At 40.3% G+C, this 12,928-nt stretch overlaps 1 protein-coding gene across 1 annotated transcript; it reads left to right on the forward strand.

Moving 5' to 3' along the window:
• The first annotated feature begins 1,694 nt into the window (after nucleotides 1–1,694).
• RSL24D1 (ribosomal L24 domain containing 1) lies at nucleotides 1,695–9,891 on the forward strand. The gene is made up of 6 exons (XM_065641855.1): nucleotides 1,695–1,838; nucleotides 4,167–4,280; nucleotides 6,661–6,733; nucleotides 7,456–7,519; nucleotides 8,007–8,092; nucleotides 9,496–9,891. Exons 1-6 carry the CDS (start codon nucleotides 1,758–1,760, stop codon nucleotides 9,567–9,569), a joined length of 492 nt encoding a protein of 163 aa, XP_065497927.1. The 5' UTR covers nucleotides 1,695–1,757; the 3' UTR covers nucleotides 9,570–9,891.
• The last annotated feature ends 3,037 nt before the right edge of the window (nucleotides 9,892–12,928 follow it).

Here is a 12,928-nt window from a genome sequence, read left to right on the forward strand (position 1 = left end):
CAGTTTCAGACAGTGCATAAAATTTTTCTTTAAAAATCATTCCTCTGTAGAAGACTTGATCTTACAAGCATGGAAACGGAGCAGAAAGTGATTTATTCCTGAACTCTAGAGTAAGTCAACTTACATATAAGAATCTGTCTGACTCCCTTTCCTTTCCTTAGGTTACTGTCTCTATCCTTATGTTAATACTGAGCCATTTCGGCTTAATTCATTTTTCACACTTAGAACAAAATTTTGCATTTCTAAGGAGAAGGCAGAGGAGATCAAACACAAGCTGATCACAAAGTCTTTGTATTTAATTTTCATATTAAGATATGAAAGTATGTTTCAGTGAAGTAGTCATTTGGGAAAGAGACCAGTCATCTTCTGAAGATGCGCTATTGTCTAATAGTTCATTCCAACTTCATTTCTGTGTAAGCACTGTTGTTGGTTGGTTTTCTTTTTTAATACTTTGACCGTATCTCAGCTTTCAACAGGATTCTCTCTGCTGAAATCAAAGGATGGAACCTGCTGTTACTGTAATGGATTGCAGTTAGCATGCATGTGGCTGATGTGTGTATCTGGTGAGTCAATGCAGCGTGTTCACGTTTTCTGCCATATTACTGATTTTGTAGATACTCTTCTCACTCTTTTCCCCTCAGTAACCTGTTTGAGCGATGATTTAGAAATTGTGGCTCCAGTTGGCCAATAAATGGAGCTTTCTATAGCTTCAAAGAAAGCACAGCAGTGAGAACTTCCACACAGGCTGTTGTCTCAGCATAGTTCATGTGATGGCCTTGTGGCCCAGTTTCTCATTTTTTCAGCAATAATCTCTTCCACATTTTATATATATGACTGATGGTTTATTTTTTTTTAAGAGCCCTTGCTAAGACATACGTCTCATGGTGTTTCCGGATGTTTGAAGCCTGCCAGTGCCTCGACCAGTTTGAAAAGCTTAAGCTGCTCTGCTACTCAGAGCTCAAACCAAAACGCCCAAATTTAAAAATGACACGTCGTTCCAGAATCGCTTTCCTGGGGAGGGGATGTGGCCAGGGGTGTGCTTGCTTAGGTGAGGTGAAGGGTCAGTCCTGTATTGTGATGTAAAGGGGCTGGTGTCCACCAGGAGCTGTCTGTCCGTTCTCCCGCACCAGCGGCTGCGTCTGGTCTCTCCAGCCGCCCGCAGGACAGGAGCCCCGTGTTTTTCAGGTGGGTTTTACGTGTTCCCGTGCACAGGACTCGTGGCGGGGGGATCGCTTTGTTTTGGGCTGCTGGTTTACTCGCAGGGCGGGTCGCTGCGCAGCGTGACCGCAGCGGCGCGGCTCAGCTGCTGCCCGCGGTCCGTGGCGGTGCGAGTGGAGCCCGCCGTGGCCCCGCTCAGCCCCGCGGAGCCGCGGCAGCGCTGTACCGGCGGTCACCGCCCCGCGGCTGCTGCCGCTCCCTCTGCCCCACAGCTCCTGCCGGGCGAGCACCTGTTTGCAGCCCGTGTGGGGCTGTCGGAGCTCCTGCCAGCAGGGGCTGCGCTGCGGACGCGCCTGTTGTTCGACGGCCGCAGGAAAGCGCCGCAAACGAGGCGCCGAGCGTGCCGCGCGGAGCCTGCGCAGTGCCGGCGGAGGCGGCTGTGGCCGGGGCGCGTCTGCGCATGCGCCTGCTCCGCGGCTCCCTGGCGTCCCGCAGCCGGCAGGGGGCGGCGTGGCCGTTCTCCCGGTGGCGCCCCGTTTCCGGTCAGCTGAGCGCGCCCTTCCGGCGGGGCCTGCGGAGCGGCGCGGCGGGGCCCGGCCATGCGCATCGAGAAGTGCTACTTCTGCTCGGGGCCCATCTACCCGGGCCACGGCGTCATGTTCGTGCGCAACGACTGCAAGGTACCGCCCGCCGGGGGAAGGGCGGGGCTGGCGCCCGTCAGCGGCGACGCCGGGGTCCGGGGCCCGCTCCCCCTCGCAGCCTGCCCCGCCGGGCCTGCCCCAGCGGCGGGCGCTCTCGGCCTCCTGCGCTGGCCCGGGCCAGGACCGGGGGTTCCCCTTGTACCCGTGGGGGCCGCAGGGGTACCCGCCCTGCGGGGGCCGCGGTTCTCATCCCCCGCGCGCGGTGTCCCGTCCCCACGCGGGTCGGTCGCAGACGTTGCCAAGGGCCCCCCGGGGCCGGTGCCCCTGTCCCGGGCCGGGGCGCAGCTCCAGGCCCCGGTCGGCGCGTGGCGGCCTTGGCCGCGGCGGGAGCCCCGCGGGCTCTGCCCAGGGGGTTGAAGTGGTGCTGGGCGGCGGCATCCGCCGCGCTGACGGGTTCGCTGTGTGGGAGCCGTTACGTGGAGCGATTCTGTAATTTGGCAGCTGTCGTGGCTGTCAGCAGGAGCGTGGGCTGAATTACTTGTTTTCGGTTTTTACTAAAAAACTATATGCTTTGCAGAGCAATACAAAAATCTTCATCCTTTAATTTTCTGATTTTGGGGAAGTGGAGGCTTCAGATTAGTAGCAGGTGATCCGAAAGCTTTGAACAATCTCGATTACAGACACTGTGTACTGAAGTTAATGGTTTATACCTCTGTTATGGTACTCTGCTAAAAGTTGTAACTCACTAAGATATCTGATGTGACTTACCCCATTGAGGCTGTCACAACAGGATGTGCATAGCACTTTGGGCTTGACATGATGGTGACAATTTTGTACATAAAACGTTGTGTATAATTTCCCATCCTGTGCTGTACTGCGTATCACTGCTATAGGGCATCAGAGACCCCAGTGTGAAATGAAGCTTAAACAAATAACTTTCTTCCCACGCTTAGACATCAAAACAAATACTGCCTCAACCGTGGTGCTCATCTGAGTCACAGCTTTTGGGAGTTTAGAGGTAGATGTAGACTGACACAGTTCCATTTACTAGCAAATGGCCACAAGGTGGTGGTTTCATGTGTTTTGTTGTTGTTTTTTCTTTAAGTAGCGCAACAGCAGGTTAGTTGCGAACAGATAATCTGTGAAAGAGCAAAATATAATGACAGATTTGTCCGAGTTAAGGTAAAAAAAGTAGTAGAAGAATGTAAAAAAAAAAAAATTATTTGAAGGTAGTTACCTTTACTAGAGGTTTCATATTTGCTATTCATTTTCTTTAGAAGTGACTATTAGATGGGAAGGAGAGCATGGTTGAAGAAAAATAGATTTTCAAAACCTTATGAATAACAAATGTAATTTTGGGTATTCTTAAGTAAAGTTTCGGCTCTGCCCTGGATACTAGACAGCCCAGGATAGTTCAAAGAGATGCACAAGTTTAGGGAAGATTGAGACCTGTAAATAGGCATATGATTATGTCTCTCCCCTGCCCCCTTATTTTACTGCCATCTTGTTGCTAATTTTTTTTTTACTAGAAAATATCTGTTGGATTTGGGACAGTTTGGGATAGGGGGTTGTTCTTTAGCGTGGCTGTTAGTTACATAATTTCAATACTAATAAAAGTGATATTTTGAGTGTGGATAGTGAATTTTCTTTTACGCATCCTTAACAGGCCTGAAAATATCACCTGGATGGACATAAGGTGCTTCCACAGCTACCAGTGGCAGGGGCCTAAAATGAGTCTGGCATTCTGTAGAATATGTAGAAAAATGGAAGGGGTGGTGGGGGGAAGGTCAGTTAGGATGTTTTGGCCTCTGCTTTAGCAGCTTTCAGTAAATTCAGTCAAGGACTTAACTAATGTGTTTAGGACTCCTGCTGCAGGGTAATCCTGAAGGCTTAAAGCTACATTCCAGAAGACAGACTCTTTTTCTCTGTGGGTGTGTGTATTCCATTGAAAAATGTTATATGAGAGGCGTGAGGATTTTTTGTTGTTCTCAGGATGGTACTGTATCTAAAAAGTGCTGACAGGTATAGAAAATTGTTTATTCACAGTATGTGTTTGGTTTTATTGTTATTTTTGCAGGTGATAATTCTCACGACTTGGTATATTTTATTTATAATCATCTTAATTATAAGTATTTGTGCATGTCCCTGACAGCTGTGAAAATGACTTTATAATGAAAAAACAAGAATGGTACTTGACATTCGGTTTGTTAATAGCTATATTTGAACTAAAAATATTGAAATTTGAAAGATGAATGTAAGTTTCAATGAGCAGTATTAGAGAAACTTCAGTGTTTGATATCACACTTGCAGTGGGGCAGGAATAATATGATTTGACAGTAAGCTTTTCTTTTCCCCTTCTTCTTTAAGATATTTAGATTCTGCAAATCAAAATGCCACAGAAACTTTAAAAAGAAGCGAAATCCCAGAAAGATGAGATGGACTAAAGCATTCCGGAAAGCAGCTGGCAAAGAATTGACAGTGGTAAGAAGATGAACTGGTTTGCACTTTACATTGGCTCGTGGAAATGGCAGAAATCTCTCCTCTTCAGCTTGCAAACAGGCTAGGTTAGCTAGCTTAATGCATTATCATTTAATTAGATGGGCATGGAGGATGGAGTAAGTGGAGAAAAGAGGGATTGTGGAAGAGAACGTGAGAGGTTTCTTGACTATAGCTTGGAATTTCCCATCCTAGCTTCAGTGTGGAAGCTGGTGTATCAGGTGGCTGTGTCAGTAATATGTGCTGGTTCCCAAGTCCCTTGTGTCTATAAATCTCTTGTTGTCTGTACATATACATTTGGTAGTTGTATGTCTGCACAATCAGATAATCTGGGTTACCAGGTACCCCAGGAAGCCTTCCTATGTAGACACATAGGGTGGTTACCTTTTGAAGTCTCCTTGAAGTATACAATGTATAGGAAAAGTCCTTGCATAGATACAAATGTTTCAAAACTAGCATACAAGACCTTAAAATAGTTACAAACAATTTCAAGCCAAAGTTACTTCAGTGGTAAAAACACTAAATGCTCATATTTGGTGACACAGCCCTTAATAATTCAAGAATAACTGTGACTTAATTACCTGTTTTTTGACAGAATACTAACACTTTAGTAAGTATTTTTACACAATGCTTTTTGTGGATCTTCCAAAGGGAACAATGTGACTTTATTTTTTAATATGACTCTGAGAAGCCATAATTAATTAGCATCTTCTGTAATTGTATTTCTTGCTTTCAAGTTGGTTCTTGAATTACCTTTTTGAAAAGAAGATCTTTATTTAAAATTCCTATACACATGTCTTAATAGGTGACAATATGTTCCAATTTTGAGATATATCTATGTATGCTAAGAATTAAAACAATATATAAACGTAGTGCTTTGCTGTAGTTTGGTTGGTATCCATTCTTTCATAATCCAGCTTTGGGGTGAGTGTCTAAATAGGCTTGTGATGCTGGGAAATACTGTAGTTTGTAAGAAGGTGACAGTTCTTGCTGCTTTAAACAGGTAGGTTGGATAGAGGTTAAATATATTTATGTGTTTTCCTGGGTCTCAAGGTTTTTTTAATTTTTACTAACAAAAAAGTTAAGAGGGACAAAGTCTTGCCAGGTGGTTGTTCACAAGGCATTTCCACAGAACTGTCTTATCGTCTCACTCAGAGTGACTGAGGAGTCGGTCATTCTGTCCCCTCCTGTTTGGAACTGAAAAGATCCCTTGGGCAGTATGAGGCAGCTGTAGTGTATCTTCATGCATGTCCGTTACAAGACCCGTGGTACTCTGAACATCTGTACTCTAATGAGACTGCTTTTTGCTGTTTGTGGTGTGTTCTGATACGGAACAATTCTGGATATTGTAAACAGGTAAAAGCTGTCTCAGTGTAGGATAAACTGTAGTGAATTGATGTGGTACTGTGTCACGCTTGGCTAAAAATGAATTTTGGGTAAATAAGAATGACATGTAGATGTCAGCTTATGGTGTGCTCTACAACTTGTATTTTGGATGTTTTGCTGTCCCATGGTGCAAACTAACATTTGTCTGCCTGTGGAGCCTGGCTCGTGAGTGTGTACGTGCCATTTCTATCTATCCTGTGCAGTTGCTCTCATTGGAGCTGTCTTTAGCTCAAGTGAAGATTAGCACCTGGTCTAATGACTCTGCTTTACCACTACAGAAAAGAACCTGTGGATAGGTAAAAGTCCTCAGGTAAAGATAATGTAAAGCTAAGTATGCCTAGCAAAAAAAAAAAAAAAATCAGAAACCTGTTTTTCTATTTTAAATTTTTGGGAATTAAAAAAAAAAAAATATATATAAAAAAAGAAAGAAAAAACCCCAGCTACCCAAACACCACAGTGTCATCAACTGAAATATTTCACGATTTCAAATTATTTTATATTGTTTCAATATTCTTAAAATGAAATAGTGGGGTTTTTTTGTTTTTTGGGATTTCTTTGAACCTTTTCAAAATTACAGGCTGTTGAGTAAAACTTATTTGACCCGCATTAAATGCTTTTGACTCTACAAGTTTTCAATTTAGCCTTCCACCTGTCTAGTCTGCTCTATTTCCTACTCCACATTGGTCTTCTCTGTTCCTTTTGTCTTGCTATAAAGAAAAGAGCTGTGGGAGATGTTTTACTAAAATAGTTCTCTTCAGACAATCACTGTGGCTTGTGACACTTTGAGGTCAAACACTCCACCCTGTTTCCCTCTAGTTTAGTAATCTGTAAAGGCTGTCACAGGGAAGGATCTGAGATTCTGAAAGGGAAAAAAAAAATCACATAAGATTTTAAGTTATATAAGTGAATGTTATAGTGATAATGTATGGATCTGAATACGCTTCTGTATTTAATCTGTATTTACTTTTTCTTAATATAGGATAATTCATTTGAGTTCGAAAAACGTAGAAATGAGCCAGTGAAATACCAGAGAGAGTTGTGGAACAAGACTGGTGAGTCATTTTAGAAAAAAACAAGAGAGAAACTATAGGGAGTGAACTTTTACTCTATGTGAACATGTTTCCAGAAGACTACTTAGAGTATTGACACTTTGTAGTGATTGTGTTTGAAATTACTGGAATCATCACCAAATTCTTATGTGTAGGGGTAGTTTGAGTAGTGAACAGGTGTGGAGTTTCACTTTATTTTACTTTTTTTCAGAAACTGGTTAGAAAATTAGATGCAGCATTCCTCTATTTTGAATTATCTTCAAAAACCCGTAGTGATTGTCCAACTTTTTAAGAGGCTCCTAGTGTAAGCCTTTTATACTGATGCAGTTGTTTCTTTGTTCCTGCTCATTTCACTTCAGTGTGTTTAATAAGTCAATTGCTATAAAATGGGAGAGTTACTTATGTCATGAGTGAATGCCGAAAAGGAGAAGGTCGTAACTTGCGTCTGATTTCACGTAGAGTAAGAGCCTTTTGTAGTGAAGATTAATTATGGAAAATATGTGTAAGCAGAAGAGTGGAAGCATAAATAATTTTTAAAATACACTTGATCATAGTTGGTACACAGACTATTCCCCTACCCTGCTCTTTGAAGAAGGAGTAACTTTATATAGTCTAAGAGTTGCCTCTGGTGTAGAGGTATCGTGGAATACCGGCAGTGTTGCCCTGCAAAATAGCATGTATTTTCAGCTGTAAGCACATTTAAAACAACTTTTTCTTTATTTCAGTTGATGCAATGAAGAGAGTGGAGGAAATAAAGCAAAAACGCCAAGCGAGATTTATTATGAACAGGTGAGGAGAAGTATTTGTATTACGGGAACTCTTGCAAATATGTGTTAGACAGACAGTCTTTCCAGAGAAATGAGGATCAAAAGTTTTAAGTGATCAAAAGTTATAAGTATATACACAGTCATCCAAGTGATGGGGTAAAATAATTTGAGTGGGTTCTACTACACTACCAAACTAATATGTTTTATTGGCTGTCCAATGAAACGTAGCTTTTGCACGCTCAATAATAATAGTTATATTTCCTTGTTTGTAATATGGAGTCTTAGATTTAAACAAATTTCTGGTAAGAGTTTATATAGTGCTGGCTTTTTATCTGGTTCTGTATCTATTATGTGCTTGAATTGCTTTTCAAATACGTTTCACCTTTATGTCATCATAATCTTAGTTATTTTCAGTTTACATACCTTTAGATAAGGATGTGTCATGTATTAAAATAAAAATATACATCACCTCTTTGAAGGTAATGAAATTTTGTTTTCCCCTTCCCCAGATTAAAGAAGAGCAAAGAGTTGCAGAAGGCAGAAGACATCAAGGAAGTCAAACAGAATATCCACCTTCTTCGGGCTCCACATGCAGGTAAGAACTTGCTTTACCTGGTTTGCTTAGGTTAACTTGTGTATACAATTTAATGATAAATATTGTTGTTTGTGGGTTTTTTTGTATGACTAAATCTGCAGATCAATAATCTCTATGAACTGCATGTTTGTTAACCAATACATTTATCTAAATCTTCCTTTTGAATTGATTATTTGAACTCAACAGACTATACCACTGATTGATACAAAATAGAGTAGTTAAACTCTGCTTGTCAAATTTGTTAGCTGATTGTCAGAGTAGATTTTTTTGTTGTTCACTGTGTGTGACGAAACTTACATGAAAATACTGTTTCTTCAGGGTAAGCCTAACATTTTTTAAAATATCCTGGCAATTTTACAAACTTTCACTAAAATTTGTGTTTAGTTCAGATATAATAATGTATATTGAGTGAATTGAGTTTTTCACTTGGAGAAACTTGTTGCTTCTAAATAATATTCTGGTTTCTGAACTATCAGAAGTACTAAGCTTGTGTTAGATGATGTTGATAAAAAAGGATCGTAAAGATTTATTTTTTTAAATAGTTAATGGAATAGAGTAATGGAGAGAAGTTAAAGTTTCCATGAGTTACTGTTTTATAGAAATTACAAGTGATTTTGTCTCTGTGGATGTAGGTGTGACATATTACTAGATGTTAACTAGAAATCTGTTTTATGTTTTTTCCTTCCAGTTTGCATTAACTAAGTCTAAGATTTTATATATGTAAACCAAGGTTTTGGTCAGGATGTATTTAAATTTTGTCTTAATCTGATCCTTGTTTTTTGAGGGAAGAAAAAGAAAAAACCATCTGAATTCAAAGAATAAACCTGAGTGTTTGTTTATTTTGTTTGGCTGTGTTTATGTTAAACGAAAGATGCACAATAGCATGTAGTACAGCAGTTTGTCAAACATCAGCGACCTTTTTGGTGTTTTGCTATTCTTGCTGGATCTTAAAGAGGACTTTATGGTCTTATTATTGAGAGTTAACGCTATTGCCATCCAACACAGCAGTCAGGAGGGCTTAAATCTTTATATAAAAACTAATGTGTGAAGGCCATTGTTCTGTTAAAAGTAATGCATTTCTATAGTTCTTTGCAAGGTTCTGCTAGGTATGGCCAGCTTTATCAAAGCTCATCATCCTGGAGATGAAAACATACTTGACGGCATTTTAGATTTTTCGTAAAACCAGCATGAGCTTTTCTATTAAAACAATTCTACAGTAGTTTTGGGTGGTGATGGAGGTTAGCAATAAATACTTGAAAGCTTGATGGGTTTACTCCTAAACAACTCTGTAAGCAATATTTTTAGGCTGTTTCAGCTAGAATAGATGTATATGTTGTTTATAGAAGAACACTTACTTGGGTTTAGAGAGACATCTTGAATTGAATTTTTTCTTTGCTTTGAAGGCACACCGAAACAGCTGGAGGACAAAATGGTGCAGAAGCTACAGGAGGATGTGGCTATGGAAGAAGACTCTTAAAATGCTTTTATTTTCTATTTATATCTCTTCAGCAGTTAACAGTTCCTTACTGCTTCACCTGATACCATTCAGAACTGTGCTTAAAGTCGAAGAAAAAATGAATAGTAGTAATTTACAGTTTGAATTATTTTTGGTTTTATAAAAAAGATAAGATGGATACTGTTTTTGGCAGTGCTTACCATTGTGTAATTTGAGAAAACCTTGTCAGCAGGATGGAGAATACTGCATATTGTTTGGGATACTATGGGCTTCTTGGAAAGTTACGCATTCTTTCTGGATAACTTTTCCCTGATATTCAAGGAATAAAATATGTTGGCCCCGAGCATTTCTTATTTTGTCTGTTGTTCATTTGTAGTGGCAAAAGCAGATAAAAATCTGCCTTAATGATTACAAGGTGGGGCAGGATGTATTATTTTTCATCAGTCCAGTGCAGCCCAGACTTATTTTCACTCTTGTTATTGGGAAAACGTTGCAGTTTGTTATGAATACATACAGTGTTTGGTTTATCTCCTTTCTAAGTCAGTTTCCCCAGGATTGCACGGCAGTTGACAGCTAAGCCTGGCAAAGGTAACATTGAGGTAGGACTTAGTGCTGTTTGGGAAGTTTGGGTGATAGCATCCAGTCTGAAGTTGGACCTGTCATCCTCCTGTCCTACCCGAATTCAAATCTGACATGTAATCAGGCTGGCTGAGAGATGCTCAATAAATCACACTTCTGTTTTTACCTAACACTTGGGATTATTTTGATAGAAAAGGACATCATGTTAAAGCATAGATGTCTTGCATATTGTGATGGGATTTCTCTTTATTCAGTGTGTCATCAGTACTGAGATAAATACTCCTGTTTTTTTTAAACTGTCTGCAGTTTATTTACAACAGTGTGATCAGAGAAGCCTTTCAAAGGTATTTAAAATCGTATTTACTTTCTCGTCAGTGCTGGTTATCCTGAAAAATAGTAATTTGTAGTTCTATTCCAAACTTGAATATGTGCTATATCAAGCACTGGAAAAGTTCCTCATACTTACCACCTACATGTGTATTGTGTAGTTCAGAAAAGAGTCAAGTTTGAGCATATAAAAAGGGGCAGTGGGGAATGTATGAAATAAACGGGCATTGTACTCAGTTTTTCATCTCTTATGAGTTATGTTTAGATATTTAGAAAACTGATTATTTTAGTGAGATAGAAAGAACTGAATTTTAGTCATAAGAATAGGTAATTTCTTCCAATTTTCATGAAATTAAGGTTTTGCTGTAATTTAAAATCTGCTGATAAGGTGATAAGTGGTAAGTATTTTTAGATGTACTATATTAGTATCTCCCCTGAAAACTGTAATATAAGTAACAACTCAAAAGCATATGGTAAGTTGGCCAGAAAACCTATGTCCATGGGGTGAAATCACTGAGATGCTCTAAGTATAATCCTTGGACACGGTGAAGAGAGACCTTCACAGAACGCTTATCAGTGTGTTTATGTGTGACTATATAAATTAACTCAGTATTTCAGCTTGGGAGATGTGTTTTTGTGTGGCCTGTTTTACCACAGTATTTGATGTCCTTAATCATTGAAGAGGGATACTTTATCTAAAAATCTTATTACATATTTATTTTTTCATTGGATTTTAAAGATATGGTGAGTGCCAAGTTTTAATTTTTTCCAAAAATAGTAAATCTGTGCAAAGCAGAGAAAGGCAGAGAAAGGATCCCATTGAATGTTATGCAGTATTCATATACAATCTTTTTACTTCATATGAGGTTTTTTTAGCATTAAATAATTTATATTACATACTAACTGTAGTTTTTCTGTTCACATATCTTTAAATGAACTGCAGTTCTTGTTTGTATGCTCTGCAAGTGTCTCTGTGGGGTTGTTAACCCTTTCCTATGAAGGTCTGTGAGTGAAGCAGTCATTGTGCAGCAGCTGAGAAGAGCCATTTGGAGAGTACGCTACAGCCATAAATCCGAAACATCCTGTCAGTTGTTTGAGTTGCTGAACCTGTGTACTGCAATACAGCCTGTGCAATGGTATAATTGCAAGCAAGGGCTATTTGAAAGTGAATACTGAAGTTGTCCATCATTGTGGAGACATGCTATTTCCCTGAGAAGCTGAGACTTGCAGCCTGCTGTGTATGCCTTGCAAGTATATGTAGGAGGTAGTTGAGTTTAAGGATGTCATGAGCTTAGAGCACCTCTTCTGAAGGTGCCCTTATGATTTTTTTTTTGTTTCTTTAAATGTAATTGCCATAGCGTCGTGTTCTCTTGTCAGTGTCAGCTGGAGCAGGATGCTGCTGAGACAGCACATGGTGAGTATGGAACAAGTGCATCTGAAAAACAGCGTGGGGCTGGTGATCTCCATCCTGCCCGTCTCCACATGAACCACTGCATGCAGAAACCTTCCCGAGGAGCTGCTGAGCTGTGGAAGAGTGGTGGTTTTTCTTTTTCTTTTAGAGGCCTGGCTGTCAAATGGCATTTCTAATGGGAATTGTTCTTATTCAAACACTGGTGAAGAGCTGTTATTTTCTTTGCTTGTTTAGGATGAAAACCTTCAACTAAGCCAAAGCTCACTGAAAATTCCTTTAGATTTTGGGTTTTGTTTACAAGATTTGGAGAGAAAATGTCCAATTGAGCAGTAATCTGGTGGTCATGGAGAAATACTGCCAAGTATCGAGAAGTAAATGCATTCCTCATGCCACTTGACCAGCTCTAGCTCAGATGCTGGCTTGCAGAGGGCACGATGTCGTGCAAACAGGGAGCCCTTGTCCTGTGGGGCTGAGCAGTGCCCAGTCCTTTGGGAAGACAGGACCTGTCATGAGTTCTCCCTTGAACAGCGAATTGGAGAGACTGTATTTAATGAGGAGCACATCTTTATTCATTAAAGATCTGTTTTAGTGTCATACATCCAAATCACTGATCCTGTCTGTGTTGAGATCTAGCAGGAGCAGAGCACAAGGTGCTGTGAGTACAGTCTGTTACAAGGCAGGTGATGGTGTGTACATTTGGTTCAATATTTAATCAGAAAAATAATTTATGAATAACTGGTAGTGCTTAATTCCAGTATACAGTCCGTCTTGCTTAGCATTTACTAGATCCAACAAAGTCTTGCAATTTTGTGTTTGTACTCGATGCCATCAGCAGCCTTTCTTCAAAACAAGGTATGATGGGCTTGACCAGAACAAATGTGATACTCTGTGCTGCTTAGTTTTAGCTGCCGTCATCTTTTCGTACAAAACAAAAACAGATGTAGGTTTTTCTTTCTTACAGACTGTGCAAAAAGCGGAAATGTAGATTTTAATAGTGATTTATGAAGTGTCTATTTCTCTTATTTCCTCTTTTCCCTTTTAATCCATCACTTTAACGATCTCA

The sequence above is a fragment of the Caloenas nicobarica genome, chromosome 10 (genome assembly GCF_036013445.1).
Source record: "Caloenas nicobarica isolate bCalNic1 chromosome 10, bCalNic1.hap1, whole genome shotgun sequence".
Classification (NCBI taxonomy): Eukaryota; Metazoa; Chordata; class Aves; order Columbiformes; family Columbidae; genus Caloenas; species Caloenas nicobarica.